Genomic DNA, 18,784 nt, shown 5'->3' on the forward strand with positions numbered 1-18,784 from the left:
GAGGGTGGAAAAAGTACCACCCAAATCTCCCATCATCGGGTTCTGGAGTTGGGCAGTTCCTTCTGCTGCTACGGTAGATTTTTAAATGATCAAATTGATGAAAAATCTTTCTGATGTTTCAGCTCATCTCTCAGAGACCTTTATGTGGAAAGAATCCAAATAAAAGCTTCCTTAAGACTTCTTAATATTTCTTGGCCCGTCTTTCAAGGTTCTTCATAATCTCTCCACCACTTACTCACCTAGCCTCTTCCTCCTTCCTTTAGTCCATCCCTCACACTCAGCCATAGTCCTTACACAGTGGCGCCTCTTACCGTTTCCCAAACGTGTTCTTGCACACCCATGCCTCCCAGGCTTTTTGCATTCTGTGCTTTTCTACCTGAGATAGTTTTTTATGCCTTCGGAATCTCCCTAGCAAAGCCCCCTCATTTAGCCCCTCCAGACAAATTCCAATCATTCTGTAAGGCCTCCCTGTGCCCACTGTAGAGGTTACCTCTTCCTGTGCCACATTTTCACAGCACCTTGTGACAACCACTTTGAGAACATATTTCCGTGCACTAAAATTATCAGTTTAATTATTTCCTCCCACTAAACTGTGAGCATCTTCAGTGGAAAACTCTGACTTCCTCCACCTCCCCAGCAGATAGCACCAGGCCTGCTGCAGGCTGAGTGCTTGGTAAACATCTGCCATTTGAACACACAAATGAAAGGAACACAAAGAGGACATGAGGAGAGGGGGCAACATTTCCAATATCTGGGGGCACGTCTATCAGGGAAGTAATATTTCTTGGGTTTTCTAAAGCAAATCTTCTGAGAGGGATAAGATGATGTATGTTCCTGAAATATAAGGATCTAGAGAAAATCAATGGTGCTGGAAAGGCCTGGCGAAAAGATGTGCTGGCTGCCAACATTGCAGGCTCCGGAGGGTGGCTCCTCAGCAGGGCATCCACGTCACCTTCCCGGGAGACCGGCCAGAGAGGCTGAGCCTGCTCCAGCTGCCTATGTCTAGTAATCTGATGGCACCTCAAGGGGCTGGGACTCTCTGCCTTTGGTAACCTCCAAGGAAGAGAGAGGAGCAAGCAGAGAGGCTGGAGCCCAGGAAGAGGCCAACATTGGCAGTTCAGGTTCAGATGCTGGCAAAGGTGTCTTCTTAGCTTGGACTCTAACCTTAAACAGATGAACAGAAACTGTTCCACAAGTGCTTTTTTCTATAGTTTGGATCCAGTGTTGACCTAACCAGATTCAAACAATTAGTAAATTTCATCAAGCAGTTCCGTGGCCGGGGGCCCAAGCCTGGATTGAAGAAGCCTCCAGCAGAACCTTGAGTGCCAAAAGGCTTTGCCTCAGGGGCGGTGTGGAGACCATGACTGTCGGCCTGCTCAGAGATCTGGCTCAGACCAGGAGGGAAAGGAGGGAAGCTCTGTGATACCTGCTCAGGGAGTAACTGCCCAGCCCACAGGAGAATTCTCCCAGGAGCCAGAGTACACTGCGTCTGCCAGGCTCCACGAGAAGCCCATGTCCCGGAAGAGTTGTTGGTGCTGGACTTAGACTTGGATGGATGTAATTTGAATCAGCAGTGTGATGCTGGAGAAGTGGAGTCTGTTTTCTTAACTGTGAAGAGGGGAATCTAATATCACCTTTTTGGGCCTGGATGAAGACACAAGGAGTCCCAAAATGCCCCAGACCTCATGGTTGACATTGACACAGGGGTGTGGCTTGCTTGGCTCCAGCTGGTCCATGAAAGCAATGGATGCAGCAGCTATGCCAGTGTCAGTAGGGGGCACTGGAGAAAGGTATTGGAGTTGTACTATTATTTCACCAACCTTCAAGAGGATGGAGCATGTGGAGTTCCAGGAAAGGACAAAGAGGCCTCCAGGAGGAAGATGGGAGGCTCAGGCCCCTGGAATAGGCAGCGAGCTTTACCTTGTCAGCTGGGTGACTGGGGAAGAATCAGTGTGTGCTGAGCCTCAGTTTCCTTCCATTAAAGCTAACTCAGCATCTTTCCATAAAGAAATGAAAAGGAAGGACTGGGAGCAGAATGTTTGGCTTCTGCTTATCACCTGCCCCTTCACAGATGCTTCTGTCTGAGAACAGATCACCTGGAGGTTCCCCAGCCAAGGAAAGGGTCATCATGTGGACACCCCTACGTGCGCAGAGTGCCATGCTCACTTGCGGGCAGACTTCAGTGTGTGAAGTCACAGAGCCCCTGCTACACGAGTCAGCCAGGCTGAGGCCGAGCAGAAGTGGAGCCCTGATGCACAGCCTGTGAGAGCCTTAACCTAACTCTTTCCCCTGAGCGTGGTAGAAGCTGCAGCAGTGACACTGGAGCTCAGGGCCTGTGGTTGTTCCTCACTGGTGGCCTGGAGCATGTTTCAAGCCCCCCAAGTCTCTGTCCCAAGGAGAAAGCAGTCTTCTCCCTCCTTTGAGCCTTCCTCCCAGTCGAGGGAGCTGCAGAAGAGGGAAGACTTTCTAAAGATTCTGAACTGGTCAGGTGAAGCCAGCAGAGGACGCAGTTAGAGCAAAGGCACTAAGGCACAAGTACCCTTGGTGTGTTTGGGATCATGAGCGCAGAGTCTTGCAGAGAAGGCTGGGGTAAGCAGGGGGCCTTTGGCCTTCTAGGCCATCAACAATGGCAGATCTGGGAGAAAGGGAGAAGGGACACACGGCATGCACCCATCTTAGACTAAGAATCTTAGAATTATGAGAATTAGTGTTTGTGTTGGTATAACTGATAATCAAGGACTCTAGGAATCCCAGACTCCTAAAGTTTTGGACTCAGTCATAAACTGCTGGGCTCCTAACTATGAGATTTTAGGATCAAGTTGCCGAGTCCCTCTAACACTCTAAATTCTCCAAGTCTTGTGTAAAAACAGAAGTCAGCGCCCAAATTCAGGTTGGCCTCTGGCTTAACCACCAAGGGTAACTGGACCTTCACAAGCTCCACATGAGGGCCCTGATCTCCTGGAATCCCCTTTAGCTGCTCCCTGCCTGGGTGTAACCCGCTGTTGGATGCTGTGTGCCAGCACCACCAGGCTCTGAGTTCTGGCCGTGTGCCCCTGGAAGCTACTGAGGAGGGCCCTACGCAGGGCTTGTGAGCTAGCAGAAGCTGGGCTGGAGCAGTGTCTGCTCCTGCCTGGACACAGCGGGCATCAATCACTCATCAGGGCACTGTTCATAAGTCCTTCGGTTCCCGCTGAAAACCACAGGAGGAACAGAAGTCATTTGTCCTTTAAGTAATTTCCCAGTGTCTGGGCCAATGCCCCACCTTTGCTTGATGGGGTTTCCTCTTCCCAGCCCCAGGGAGTGCACAGGCAAGCTGGCCCTCCTCCAAGGTCATTAAATCAGTGAGGAGAACTGATTTCTATTAGTCCGTTATTTGCATTTTCATTTGCTGAATTACTCAAAGTGGATGAGTAGAGGAGAATCCCAGAGCTCTGGCCCCAGGAAGAGCGGCAGGTAAGGCATGAGTCATGGGGCTCCCTGAGAAGGCTGTGACAGAGAGAAGAGCAGTCCTCGAAGTCAGGCAGAACTGAGCTGGAATCCCTGCTCCTCCCTTTCCTGCTGTGCTATTCTGACTATCATACTTGGAGTCTCTGATCCTCGATCCTTTTCTCCTTTGTCACTTGAAGAAAGTAATATTCTCTGAAGTTATTACCAGGGTTTGCTTCTAGTTCTGTGACACTGACCAATGCTCTGAGGATTTCTTAGTCTGTGGAATGGGGATAATCATACTCCCTGCGTTGAGTAGTGTTAGGATCGTTTGAGCGATTTGAGTGAGTAATACAGGAAGTAGGCTTGGTACCTCCTAAAGTGGGTTTAGTGCCCACTAAGGTGGCACTAAGTAAATGAGCATTAGCTGTGACTGTCATTGTTTGCAGGGTGGTCGTGGGGTGAGAATCTTGAAGTGTGTGGCACTTCGTATGTGCACCATATGCCATTGCTGGTGGATGGAGAGAGGGTGGGATGGGTTGGTGTAAAGTGCTAAGCAGTGCCTGCTACATGGGGAGTGGAGAACGGCCCACAGACCTGCCCGGAGCGTGAGATCTGTGCTGGGGTGACTCGGATCCACGTAAGCTGATAGATCCTGCACTTCCCTTCCAAGTTTGCACAGCTCTTCCCAGCTCAGTCAGTGGCATCAGGGTGGGGGCCACAAACTGGCAGTGGCAGTGGTGGGAGCATATATATGGTAGACACTGGCAACGTCAGAAATCAAGGGGCTTTTTCGGTGGTGGTAGTGTTTTAATGAGGAAGGGAGGGAGGGAAGAAAGGAAAGAGTGAGAGAGAGGAAAAGAGAGGGAGAGAGAGGGAGATTAGAACCCATTACGTCCTCACCACCAGAATAATTTTCACATTCTCTGCCCGAAACATCTTCAGAAACCATTTTGAGCATCTTGTTGTAAGACACAGCATGTTGGGAATAAACTGTTTTATAGTGGAGAAGGTGTCAATGGGTGTTGGGGACTTGGCTTTGGAGACCTCATTAAGTTTAGAGTACCTGATCACAGTAGGATTTGGTGGTCGAAATGCCCACTGTGAGACCAAAGGGACGACCAAGAAACACATGGAAGAGCCATTTGCCTGTAATTCTGGGGCTTTATATAACTGGATGAGAATGAATTAATGCAACTTCCCAGAAAGACTGTGGCCCTGTGTGCCTGGAACTTTAGTCACACTTCATAGCCATTTGCGGGGCCCCTTGACAGCACCTTCCTCTAAGCCCTTACTGTAAATGGCCAGGTCAGGCCTTCTGAGCTAGGGGAACTATTTATGGCCATTCCAAATCTCCTTCAGCATCAATTGACTTTGAAGAAGTGTGGCTATTAAAGAAGCTGGACCGAAGTGCAGTGTTAAGTGTAGCAGACAGAAGAATGAACCCACGGAAGTCATTGGTAAACTGCCTAGGGTTTGAAAGCTTGTGTGGAATGATCTTACAGAGTGAGAAGCACAAATCGAGGCTGCCCTGGGGTTTGAGCTCAGCTTGGTCTGTTCTGGGAACCCAGCTGCCCTCTGCTAGCTCACTATTACCCATCAGCAGGGCCCTTTGGGTCCCGAAGCCCCCTCTAGATAATCACGGAGGGTGAAATGTCCATTCTGTCTTCTTTAGCTACACATGTGTTGTGAATGATCATCTAGATTTGACAACTATTTCATCCTTAGGAATAATCTCTCTTTTAAAGTGTGTTGACATAGCATTTGTGTTTCAATGGCCCTAAATGGCTTTAGAGGAAAGCCAGTTAATCTTTTGATCTGAGGAAGACCAGCAACTGTTCACTCTTGAAGGAAAAAAACAAAACAAACAAACAATTGTGCTGTGCTTTTAATCTTTAAATTAGTACTATTGGAGACTAGCAATTATTAGCACTCTCAGCGGGGGTGGGCAGGGTGTTCTTCATCTTCTCCTAGGCAGCTGGAAGGAGGGGTGACCAGGATGTTATCCAGGCTGGGCTTTGGGGGACAGCATTGAGCTAGGGAGGAGAGGTGACTACAGGAGGACAAAGAACAGTGGCCTATGCTTGAAGCAGCTGGGGGACTACAAAGGATAATCCAAAACATCTACAGAGGCAGCCCAAAGACAACTGTAGTGGTTTGGATCTTAAGAGTTCCCCAAAGGTCCATATGCTGAGGGCTTGATCACCAACCTATGGCACTGTCAGGAGGTGATGGACTCTTTAGCAAGTGGGACCTAGGCTAAGGAAGTTAGGTCACTGGGGACATGCCCCTGAAGAGGATATTGGGATTCTAGCCCACCCCACCCTCTTTGCTTCCTAGCTGCCATGAGATGAATAGCTTTGCTTCACCCGACAATGATGTTCTATCTTGCCATTGGCCCAAAAACAACAGAGTCAACCAATTGACCATGGACTGAAACCTCTGAAACCATGAGCCAAAATAACCTTTATGCCTTTCAGCCGATATTCTCAGTTATTTTGTCATAACAACAAAAAGCTTACTAACATAATGATGATATAAATAATAAAATGCAGCTAGAAAATAAAAGATTTACAGAAAATGGAACCAAAGGATTTGGGGTAATGATGAGAAAAACTATCTGGGCAAGTAGTGGGGAGTCCTTTTCAGACTGAATCTGATTCTTCCTTTTAAGGGCTAGAACCAAACATATGCCAGAGAAGGCTCTTTTCCCACCCATTGCAGCCAACCTTTGCTTCCTGTCAAAATATAATAGGAAGTTTGTGTAAATTCAGATTCTCTGGTTCTACCTAAGATCTACTGAATTGCACTCTTAATGAGGTGGTACCTCAGAATTTGTGTCTTTAAGGAGCTGATTCCTATGCAGGCTAGCTTTTAAGATTTCAGAAGTGAAGATTATCAACTCTGGAGACAGACTCCCTCAGCTCTAAATCCTGTCTTCACCATTTACTGTGTGAGTCACATTGTGCCTTCTTTGCGTTCAAAGTAAAATGATGATCACAACAGCTGTAGCACAGGGTTGTTGAAAGGACTAACTGAGGTAATGAACAGTGCAAAGTGTTAGACTACTACCCAGTACACCATAAGTCTTAGTTTAGTTGTTCCAGAAGCAGAGCCTGAGACAGGACACAGAGCCAAGTCACTTACCTGGTCGATGATTCCAGGAAACAGTAGTGAGCCCATGAATCTGTGAGAGAGGGAAAAGAAAGCTGACACCATGGGCATCGATGGCCCTGTGTTCGTGGGAACCACCAACACCGGGAGACATGCAGAACCTGCCTCGGTCTCGCCCCAGCTGAGGCCTGAAGAAGCCAGATGCCTCTCTTGCCTGGGCTGCTGTAGCCAACTGTCACCAACTGGGTGGCTTAACCTGTGGACAGGGCCCCACAGTGCTGGAGATTAGGAGTCCAAAATCAACATAGTAGGACTGCGAGGGAGAATCTGCTCCCTGTCCCCTCCTACTTCTGGTGCTTGCTGCCATCTGTACTGTTCCTTGGTGTGTTGAAAGCATCATGCCATCTCAGCAGTCATCTTTACATGGTGTCCTCTCTCTCTGTGCGTATCTGTACCCAACTCTCCCCTGTACATGTACACCAGTTATATAGCCCTTCCATATACCCCATCCTGACCAATCAGATCTACAGTTACTTCCAAGTAGATAACTTTCTTTGGTATTGTAGTTAGGACTTCCACATGAATTTCGGAGGATACAATTCAACCCGTGCATGAGGTGAGGTGTTCACCTTCCAACGTCCATCCTTAATTGATTGAGAATTATTCCTATAGATGAGGATCCTGTGTAGTTCTCGTTTGCTCTCCCTCTTCCATAACATGCTTTTCTAAACATCTAAAAGAAAATTTTCCTGAAGACTGTGTCTTAGTCAGTTTGGGCCGCTATAGCGGAATACCATAGGCTGGGTGGCTTATAACCAACAGACACATTCTTTTCTCACAGTTCTGGAAGCCAGCAGTCTGAGATCAAGGTGCCAGCATGAGTGGGATCTGGTGAGGACCCTCTTCTAGGTTGCAGATGGACCACTTCTCCTTGAATCCTCACATGGTGGAAAGAGGGGCCCTTTCTGTGAGATCCCTTTTAGAAGAGCCTTAATCCCATTTTGGAGGGCCTCTACCGTTTGAAGGTGTCCCTTCCTCCAACATTCAGATGTGGCCAATGTGACAGTATAAGATTCCTTCTAGAGGTGATGAGGCAATAAGGGCTGCTCCCTTGTGAAGGGGATTAAAGCCCTTATAAGGGACTCACACAGTATTCAACCAGCTTGCCTTTCCATCTGCCAGGAGCAGACAGTAGCAAGAAAGGCCTTAGGGGTCTCCAGATGTTGGCACCTTGCTCTTGGCTTTCCTAGCCTCTAGAACTACAAGGACACACACTTCTGTTCTTTAGCATTTACCCAGTGTGTGTAATCTGTTGTGGCAACACAAACAGGATTTAGGCCTAATTATCTTGCATGGGCCCCATCCTGATGCCGTCACACTGGAGGTTCCTGTTGCAGCACATGCATTGGGGGGTGGGGGGACACAAAAACAATTGCAGAGTGTCGCATTCACAGCTGCAGCCACAACAGCTAGATTCAGTACCTGGTACGTTGTAAGGGCTCAGTGTTCGTAAATGAATAAATGAGCAAAAAAATAAATGAGTGGGTGGCTTCCTCCTTCATCCCAGCAAGGAAAGGCAAAGTGCTGGTCTGGCTTTCCTCAGTGAGTCCCCAGCAGGGTGTTTTGCAAAACGTCTGTGCAGCTCCCTCCCAAAGCGCACAGCCCCCTCAGGCACCAACTCCTAATCCTTTAGTTTCCTTTCTACAGCAGATCTGACTGTCCCATTAAGAGTTTAAATCAGATTAACAACACAGGTTGCAGCCCCTGTGCTCAGCTGATGCTGCTCTCTTGGGCGCCCCAGAGCTGCAGGGGATTAGTGCAGGGCACCTGTATGGGAGGAAGGGCTCCAGATGGGTAAGCTCCCCACTCCCAGCCTGTATTCTGCTGGCCCAGGGTTACACTTACTTGGGGCTGTGGAGCATGGCCTGTGCCCTCTGCTAAGAGGCAAGGTCTCTCATCAGCACTGCTTCTGGGAGCCCTGTGTTACAGAGGTCTCTCCAATGTCAGCAGAACAGGGATTTGTGGACAGCAGGAGAAGCCTGGAGGAGCTACTGGAGCAGGAGGACACTCAGCCCCATGCAGCGTGCAAATTGTGTTTCTTTGTCAACACTGGCTGTCACAGCTCCTAGCTGACTCTAAATCTGGCACAGTCACAGAGGGCAGGCTCTGTACCTCCTCCTTTCTTGTCACGCTAAAACAGCCTAAGCCAAGCTTGCCCCTTCTTGTCACAATTACGCTCCTGTCCTGCCCTCCTATGACACTTTATGAAATATTATTTATATAAAAATAATTAAAGGAAGCTTACATAGATAAGAGGGTAAAAGACAACCAACTTGTTAAATCAAATCTTGAAAATCAAATCTTTAGCAAAGGGAAACAAATGCTTATTGAACACTTATGATTAGTCATTGTGTTTGTCTTTGAGCTTCCTCACAGCACTAGCAAAAAGGTAACTATGACTAGTTAGGTGCTTGTGATATAAGGAAAAAAAAGACAAGGTCTTTACATCTTTTGGAGCTAGTTCGGAGGGGTATTTTAAATATATAAATTGCTTAACAGATGTTTTTTTTCAGGCAATATCTTGGAAAACAAGTTTCTGCAAATGCAGAAGTATTTTTGAGACAGATCTTTCTTTCTTTGGCAATTCACAGAGGTTTAGGAAAAACACGAGAACCTAATTAGGCAAAGATACTTTGCAAAGACTGAGCCAGTGTGCCCCCCCCCACTTTTCCTCGCTCTCTCTCTAGGGACTGTTGTGGTCAGGACTAAGGGAATCCCCTTCTGATCAGTAACATATGAGTGGAGCTGACTAGCAGCAGACTTTCCCATTTGTAGGCCCACCCAAACCTTTATTTTGGGTCACTGTTAACAGAGGCCAGAGGTACAAGAGACTTTTACCAGCAGCTAAACCTTTCATATCTTGCTTCAAAGTTGGCTGTTCTGTGCACACCTTCATTTTCTGTGCATCAGTCTTATTTCAACCCCAGCACCACACCAGAACCATAGACTCTACTGTGTATAACAACCCATCCCAGAGGTCGGTGGCATGGAATGGCAACCATTCATTGCCACAGAATGCTGCAGCAAGGGCTGAGATCTCTCGGCAGCTCGACCTCTAGTCTCTGTTTCTACGTGGTGTCGTGGCATCAGCAGGGCTCTCCCAGGTGTCCGCTGATGGCCTAAATCACTGGCAACTCCTGGGAGGCTGGCTCAGGTGTGAGTGAAGACAAGAAAATAAAGACAAACTCTGCAAGCATCCCAAGGCCTGGAGCTTGCACAGCACCCTCCTACCTCATCCTGTATGGGACTGGTCCAGCCAGACGGTGTGCAGGAGGCTGCCCAAGGATGGGGATTCAGGGAGGCCACTTGCTCTCACTGAGACTCTGGAGATGGTGACCCTCCCCGCTTCGAGGGCAGCCATCTCACTTGAAGGGTGAGGAGGGAGAGGATGCAGGTGTGCCCTCCTGGGGTGGGTTCAGGGAGGCCACTTGCTCTCACTGAGACTCTGGAGATGGTGACCCTCCCCGCTTCGTGGGCAGCCATCTCACTTGAAGGGTGAGGAGGGAGAGGATGCAGGTGTGCCCTCCTGGGGTGGGGAGGGAAGGGCTCTTTGTTGGGCCATTTGGCACTAGTGTCGTCCTCTCTCCAACCTCTGTGCACCTGCCACTCCACCGCCACCACCAGGAACACAACTACCAGGCTTCGTACACTCCATTCAAAATTTCAAGGTGAATATGAGATGAATCTTTGAAGTGATTAAGTCCTTAAAGCATTCAGTGCCTTAAGGAGTGTCCTGGTGTCCATGCCTGAAGGTTTGGGTGCACAGAGTATGTTGAGTTATCCAGCTCTCCAGCCCAGAGTCTTGTGAGACAGTGACCACTGGAGATCACAAGGTCATTTCCATACAGGCCGATGGGAGACACGCAGCATGCTAGTGGCAGCCCGGAAGTCAGAGGAGTTTCCTCCAGGCTGACATGAGATCACCTGGCCCTTACGTAGGACAAGGGCCACATTGCTTGAAAGGATGGCTTGAATAACAGTAAAGGCCAGCCCTTCATCACTCATTGCTTTGCAGAAGCTGGAAATCTGAAAGAGTTAGATAACCAAGACACTGACTACCAGAACCAGGGGAGGAGAACGTTTTGACATCCAGAGAAGTGGTGTGAAGTTTTACAAAGATTGAGCTAGATAAGAACAAATGTAAGATCCTATGTTTTGGCTCACAGAATGCACATGTATACACACACACACACACACATATGAACCCACAAACATGTGCATCCATGAACAACTGGAAGGAAGAAAGCCTGACTTATAGCACCATGTAAAAAGGACTTGTATATGTTTCCAGCAAGCTTGACTTGAGTCAAAAGAAGGCAGAGTTGACAGGAATTTGGACTATATTAGTAAGAGCATAGATTCTAGATTAAGGAAGTCTCTGCTATTCTGTATAGCACACTTTATATCAAGTGTATTAAGTCAACTGCTGGTTAGATAATTTTAAGACACTCAAGAAAAACTAACATATTCAGAGGGATAGTCACATTGATAAAAGAATTTGAAATCATGAGATATAAGGAAATATAACTAAAGATGCTTGACCTAGAGACGTCCTTAACAAGGACTCACAGAAAGTCCTCAACTCTAAAGGGTGATTATATAGAAGAGGGACTTGATCTATTCTCTGTGGCCCTAACATAAGTCCACTTGAACTAGTGAATGGAAGCCAAGGGTCCTGGCATTTGAAGATCAGAAGAAATAAGAACATCTAGTCATTGAAGTGGCTCAATTAATAATGGGCTTGAGCCAGGCATGGTGTCATATGCCTGTAATCCCAACATTCTGAGAGGCTGATGCAGGAGAATTGTAAGTTCAGGACCAGCCTGGGCAACTTAGTGACTTAGTGAGATCCTGTCTCATGTAGTTCAGTGCAAAGCCCCTGGGTTCAATTCCTAGTAAACACACATACACACACACACACACACACACACACACACACACACACACACTGCATTTCACTCCTTATGGTCTCCTGGAGTAGATGATTTGGTTATTGGTTCAAAACCACCTTTGAAATTCTGCCCAACCAACTGAGAGGTGTCCTAAGACCTCATCCAAGCTGTCATGATGAACAGGGCCACTGTTCTGTCACACGCTGAGGACTTGATGCTGCAGCTGAGAGTCATGACGACTGAAATGAAGCTAAGGCACTGTGTGCTGAGCCAGGCTCAGTGACAGCGGGCAGCAGCCCAGTGCCACCTGCTCCTGCCATCAGCCTGCTAGAAAGATGAAGATCATTTCCCTCTTTGTTTTTAACTTTTGAAACTTTGCTGTTCTGGCTACCTGGGGACCCAAGAAGACTAGTGGGGCAGTGGGGGCAGGGGGGTTCTAGCCTCTTTTTTTGGGAGTCAGCTCAGACAAAGTGGTGAGTGTTTTGATTTCCCCTCCACTCCCTGCCCCTCACTATGCTGAGGCTGCATCTTCTCCCTGACAGAGGAGCTGAAGGAAAAACTGACGGAGTACGTGGACAAGGTGAACAGCCAGAAGCCGGGTTTCATCAAGGTCGTGCGCCACAGCAAGCAGGAAGGCCTCATCCGCTCCAGGGTCAGCGGCTGGCGGGCAGCCACTGCCCCTGTCGTGGCGCTCTTTGATGCCCATGTGGAGTTTAATGTGGGCTGGTAAGTGTCCGGGAAGGTGGGCAGGAAGGGTCCCCCTTAGGTCTAGGGGCTTTGGCTTGGGGGCATAAAGCATGTTGGAGAATGCTGGGGATAGGTGAGATGTGGGAATGAGGGAAGGAGGGACCCAAATAACAGGACTGGAGGGTTGGAGGTCCACAGGTCAACACATGGCACCTAAGGGTATGGTGACATCAGTCATGTGGTCCTCCAGGAGGTGTGAGCAGGAAGACAGGAAGCAGTGTACATGCTAAGGCCAAAGCACAGAGATTCTGCAGGCTAAAGCCAGAGTTCCACCATCCCGAATGGCAGCGCTGGGGCAGATGTGAGACAGGTGTCTCACCTCATGCAGTGGTGACTTCATCTTGCCTGGGCTTGTGCAAATGCCAAGCCAGAGGTAGCACATGATCTCAGATTCTCAGATCCTCCCTACTAGTGGAGTGAGTGTCAGCAAATATCTCTTCCTTCTCTGGTCAGGGCTGCTAGGGCTTGGTGGGGCAAAGGAACTGACAGAGGCCTTTGTGTCTGCCACCACAAAGGAATAAGGCTCAAGATGCTGATTTCTTTACAGGCCAGGGAGTATAGTGTAGCCCCCTGTGTGTGGCTTTGCCTGGTCATGTGAGACACAGGTGCCAGGGATGACTGCGCAGCCGGGACAAGAGCTTCCCACCCCTTTTTCCTGTGTGCTTCATGGCCTTGGGCCCCACTCCCTTCTGGCTGCACCGTCCAGCCTCTGTCTCTGGAAAGCTGGGTGAGGAGGGCACTTTGGCAATAAGAGTTGCCGGGCAGCAGGGCATGCCCGCTGCCAGAGCTGGATTCCCGCATAACAGGCCCAAATTAAGGCAGCAATGCAGCCATTTTTTATAGCTGAAGTCCCTGCTTGCCATTTGTGACTATTTAAAAGGCATTTTCACTGGATTTATGACCAGAGTAGGAGAGGGACACTTATTATTTCAAGCCAATTTGAATAAACAATTATGCAGCGAATGTATTATTAATGAGAAGCTTCTCATTCCTGTCTGCAAACACATTGTTTGCATGATGCCCAAAGGGGCTTCCTGCCTCCCTGGGGAGGCGTGGATGTACCACCTCTCCTCAGATATTTGGGGACTGCATGGGGCCACCATGCTTTTTCTCTCCTCCAGGTCAATACACTGAATTTTAGCAAAATCAAAGCCCAGGTTGAAAATTTCCTCTGGGGCCTCAAATCTCTTCCCTCATTTTTTTTTTCATCCTTATTCTTGATTTTTGTTGTATATGGAGACAGGGAGAGTAAACAGGGTGGACAAGGGTCTCTTAGACCAGCTCAGGACATACTGAAGGGGCGGCCAGGCTACCTGCCAACCCGGAAGTCCTCAGGGTATGGGAAGCAGTGTGGTCTCATTGCGATAACTGGTGCTCCTTCCTCCCTCTGCTAGAAATGAACCTTCAGGAGATGCTAATCTGGTTGTTGTCCACCTTGGAAGCAGTCATCCCCTCTCTCCTTCCCTCCTGCACAGGGCTGAACCTGTTCTTACCCGAATAAAGGAGAACCGGAAGCGGATCATCTCACCATCCTTTGATAACATTAAATATGACAACTTTGAGATAGAAGAATACCCACTTGCTGCCCAGGGCTTTGACTGGGAGCTGTGGTGCCGCTACTTAAATCCTCCCAAGGCCTGGTGGAAGCTGGAGAACTCCACTGCTCCAATCAGGTACAGCACCTTTGCCTGTGGCTCTCTTTGCCTTGTCCACCACACCAGGACCCCCCTCCCTGCTCAGAACATATTCTCCAAACAACCTCCAAACATGCACTCAAAAGGAGCCAAAATGACACCCAGAATCCACTCAGAGCCTCAAAGTTACCCATCTGGACACATCACCAGGGATGCCTGCTGGGGGTCAGCTGTGAAATTTGGTCCCCAACCCTCAAAGTCTGGAGTGTAGTGAAGACAGACAAAATAATTTGAATGGAAAATTACTTTACCACGCAGGTGGAGTGGATGGCAAGTAGAGAAATGGGAAATTCTTCACGCATTAGCATTTGTGTTTCTTTGTAATGAGAGACGGTTAGGTGGGGGATGGACGTGAAGTTCACAGTTGTAGAGCAGGAGCAGGTTCAAAGTGACTGGAAGGAGAAATGTAAGCAAGAAGAAGCCCTAAGTAATGAAACGGACAGGAGGAGAGGCCAGACCAGACCCCATGGGACTTGTGTTCTTTGATGCTATTTGAGTTTTATCCTGTAGGACTCAAACAAAAGTGGTATCAAACTACATTTCAAAGATCTCAAGTCCTCCTGCCTTTGCTACTATCTCTCTACACCCCTCAATTACTCCCCTATGTGGCCTCTTTTATAGGTCAGGACTCCTGCATACCTGTCCCTACCAGCCTTGTTTCTATCTGTGTTGACGGGTGGGTTCCTGTGCTCCCTTAGCAACAAACACACAGACAGCACCAGAACACCGCCTATGGGGAAGTTCCTGGAATGAAGGAGGAGATTAGAAGATGGTGTTTCTTTGTATTGCATGAGAAAAAAGATTGTGAAAAATGCAAGTGAATGTAGGTGATTATAACCTAAGGTCACACTCCTCCTTGCCAGAAGTTAAAAAAGATATTCATGTTTAAATTAGAATTGATGAAAACTTGCTTAGCTTTCTTCTGGTTACCTCTGCTACTTTCTTAGTCTGTTTTTGTTTGCTATAACAAAACACCTGGGGCTGTATAATTTATTTTTTAAAAAGATGTTTATTTAGCTCACAGTGTTAGAAGGTGAAAGTCCAAGATTGTGTGACCTTCTTGGTCAGCCTCTGACAAGGACCTTCTGGATGCATTATAACAAAGCAGGTGGCATCTTATGGCAGGAACAGGAGAGGAGACAGCCACATGCAGAAAGGGCCAAGTATGCAAGGTGGCCTTTCTTTATGACCACCTGCTCTCTCAAGGACTAATCTGATCCTACCAGAACTGCCTCATTCCCTTCTGGATGTGATGCCCCAAGATCTAATCACCTTCCACTAGGTCTTGCCTCTTAAAAATCTACTACCTCAGAATATTGTTATGGTGAGGACCAAGCTTTCAGTTCATGAACCTTTGAGTGGCACAAGCCAAACCATGTCCCAACCATATCAGTTACCCACTCTGTGAGGTCTATGCCACACTTTTGAGTGACTGAATATTTGCTGGGAGCCTCCTATAAACAAGAACCTTTGACACACATAGTGTCATTGTGTCTATTATAACCTAGTGACAACTCATTGTGTCATCCCTGTCTTATAAGATAAGAACAAGACTGAGAAAAGAGCCAGGATCCACTCAGGTCAGCCAGACCCTGGCTAGTCATCATCCCTCTAACTGGCCACTTTTGATAAATGGTGTGGCCCATTTCTGCCCCTGGTTGACTAAATACTATTGGAGAGAAATATACTGCAATGGACGTTCTTCCAGAAGACTGTATTGCTATTACCTGTTTCTGTTCTGCTCATCTTTTAAGTGGACCAACCTGATCTTAGTCAGTGAAGCTTCATTCCAGGATCTTGCTAGAGGATGTCCCCTCACCCTCACATTTCCCATTACTCAATTTTTATTAGAAACTTGATTGAGAGAAATTTCATTTATGAAAAAGTTTTGGAAGAACATCCCTGGTTTGTTCCTCGCAGAAACTGTCATTTATACAAATGTACCCTGTGGATCCTGACTCTGTTATCTTTGGAGCTATGCTTTAGCATTTTGCCTACACATGGTGTAAGCTATAGAAAAAGCTCAGTGACACCCTCTACTGGGTACTAAAGGAATGCCTTTGAGATGATTGTTCATGGGGTCCCCCAGGGATCTCTTTAAGAAGATCCACATGATAAATTTCTTTCAGATCAACTGCTAGTCAAAGAAAACCTTGCTAACCCTGTAGAATCATTCAGTAAGATGTTTTCACATAAGAACTGTACATTTTATTTCTAAGACTGTGTGTATTCATTTTCACCTTGGCCCATCAAGAGCTCAGAGCCCTATTTGTGAGTGCACTTTAAGAACTACAAAAGAGAACCTCAATTTTCACATGCCTGCTAACTGATGCCCAATTTAATGTAATCTTTAGATCTTTCCAGACACAATTTATGTTTTTCAATATATTTCACCTTTTCTCACAAGGTATTTCTTAATCCTTTCAGGAATCATGAAGGGCATAGATCAATAACACTTTTAGGCTGATCAATCCACTTAATACCCTAGCTGGTTAATAAGTAATGGACCTTCCAAGGTGGCCTATGTTCCAGATTCTGTTCCTCCCTAGCTGGATGTAGCAGGTGGAGCAAGACGCCTTTCCACATGCTCTAGGAACACAGGTCCAGAGTGCCTTGTCATGTCTAACACTCATGAGTGCAGAGGTGAAACAAACCCCACTCTGATGGACCATCTTATGTTTAGAAAAAAAAAGATCCTCTGGAATTATTTGATGAGCAAGTGTATCTTTTTAAATGAGATTTTGAGTGCCAGTTATGTCCCAGAGGCTTACTGTAGCTTTACCTTATGGAATTGAGTCCACATAAGGCTATAGCTCATATTGTCCCATAGATTCAGGGACTCAGAAAGGCTGAAGCTCTCTTCTCAGAGAATCACAGCCAGAAGTGGGGTTATTCCCATAATGCTTACCTCAAAGGCCTAGTCCAGTGTCCTCCACCAGCTTGCTTTAGGAGCACAAATTGACAACAGTCCACTCCTGTGGTCTCTGAGGGTGAAACCATTTAAAATAAGTGTGGTGATTTTAAAGCAAGAGTGGCAGTGACCCCAGGGCATCAGTGTTTTGAGCAGCCTCCTGCATCAGCATCCTCCAGGGAAATAGCCTACAAAATAGTTCTTTCTCTACAGTGATAAGTTCCAATTTCAAAGACAGATACATTTGCATGTGATTGACGGTTTCTCATAGCTAAGGATTCTTCATTTCTCCTTTTCTCCCCCTTCCCTTCCAAATCCTCCAGCCATGGGTTGATGAAATGCCAGGCAAGAACTAGGAAGGGTAGCAGTGTGCAGTAGAACAGTTCAAAGCCATTTGCTGTGATCAGAGAAGCAGCTCATGAGCCCCCGCTGATTCTACTGGGTGCTTACAGAATCTCGGAGCCCTAAAGGAGGAAGGCTGTTGACTCCGAACCTGGAGTCTACCTAAACACTCTGGTCTGTGGGTCCAGCAGACAGCCGAGGGCAGTTTCCCAGTAGGAATGCTGCTTTCTTCTGAGAGCAACACCCATTATTGATTCCTCAACCCCCCAGTCCTCACTACTGCCTGAGTAGTTTTTTAAACAGATCTGTTCACACCACTATCAGCACACCTGTCATACCTTGTGAATACCCCTCTATCTACCAAGAAACCTACGGATTATTTTTCATGCGATCCAAAGCCCTTTACCACATTTTCCCAGCTTCTCTCTCTAAGAAGACACAAGTTGGCATGAAGAACCCCAATTGAGGAGGGTGAGCAGTTGGCATGGGTGCCCCGACAGAACAGGTGGGCTGGGTAGCTCAGAGGTCAGGATGAAGGCAGTGAGAGACACAAACAATTAGTCTAGACAGGAAGATGACCATTGCCCCAGGCTAGGACACACCCAAGCCCTGATGGGAATGATGCCGGTCCTGGGAATTAGGAGTTGTCTACCTGCTGCCCTAATAACCAAGCCTTCCTGGAGTAGCTGGGAGCAAACAGACCAGGGCAGCTCAGAGGAGACCTACAGGGGCTCTGGCAGCAGAGTGAGGGAGAACCAGTCCTCCTGGTAGGAAGCTCTTTCTCCCCGAGAGGCTCCCAGGAGACAGCCCTGTGCTCACCACCGGCCCACCTCCCCGTCCCCTGCAGGAGCCCCGCCCTCATTGGCTGCTTCATTGTGGACCGCCAGTACTTCCAGGAGATCGGCCTGCTGGACGAAGGCATGGAGGTCTATGGAGGCGAGAATGTCGAGCTCGGGATCAGGGTGAGTGGGGTTCCTCACAGACAGGGCAAACTCAGCTCCCACAGGGGTGAATGAGTCCGGAGACGAAGAAAGGGGACTTAAAGTCAAGGGTCACAGTCTGATTCTGAATCCCTAAACTTGGTCCATGTGTGTGACTGGGGCCAGAGGCGGGGTCTCCAGGGGGCGCCTTCTGCATCTTCAGAAGGAAGAGGACTTCAGGACCTGCTTGCTGGTAGGGGGGCGGGGAGACTTGAGGGAGCTGCTTCTTCATCAAAAGCAACATGACTCCATCAGGATGAGCCAAGGTGTGTGCCAGGCGGCGAGGCAGTAGGCAGCAAGTGGTGGCAGACAGCACTGCTCCTCAGAGTCCCTTGGATGCTCTCCATCTCTTCCATCATGGCCCACAGGACTTTCACAGAGACTGTCGAAAGAGAGGTACAGGGAAATAAGCTCTGCCCTGTGGATAACAGAATGCAGCGAGGCTCACTCCTTGTGTTCTGGCCGCACCAGCACTGGCCAGAGCCCTGGGCCTGTTACTGCCTCACACCCTTTCCTGGGGTCGCTACTCATCATCCCCCAGGCCCATGTGTGACTCTGTGAGCGGCACTGTTCCCTTTCTCATCCTACAGGACAGCATCCTAGGCTTTGTGCTCCTTA

At 48.0% G+C, this 18,784-nt stretch overlaps 1 protein-coding gene across 1 annotated transcript in view; it reads left to right on the forward strand.

Annotated features, from left to right (window-relative positions):
- Positions 1–18,784, forward strand: part of Galnt18 (polypeptide N-acetylgalactosaminyltransferase 18) — a 328,098-nt gene that overhangs the window by 222,173 nt on the left and 87,141 nt on the right. Inside the window, exons 4-6 of the mRNA XM_010615263.1 lie at positions 12,035–12,218; positions 13,715–13,912; positions 18,034–18,148. Of these exons, the coding sequence (XP_010613565.1) occupies positions 12,035–12,218; positions 13,715–13,912; positions 18,034–18,148 (497 nt within the window). The remainder of the gene's footprint in view (positions 1–12,034; positions 12,219–13,714; positions 13,913–18,033; positions 18,149–18,784) is intronic.

The sequence above is a fragment of the Fukomys damarensis genome, unplaced genomic scaffold (genome assembly GCF_012274545.1).
Source record: "Fukomys damarensis isolate Sample0158 unplaced genomic scaffold, DMR_v1.0_HiC HiC_scaffold_16, whole genome shotgun sequence".
In the NCBI taxonomy this organism is placed as follows: domain Eukaryota; kingdom Metazoa; phylum Chordata; class Mammalia; order Rodentia; family Bathyergidae; genus Fukomys; species Fukomys damarensis.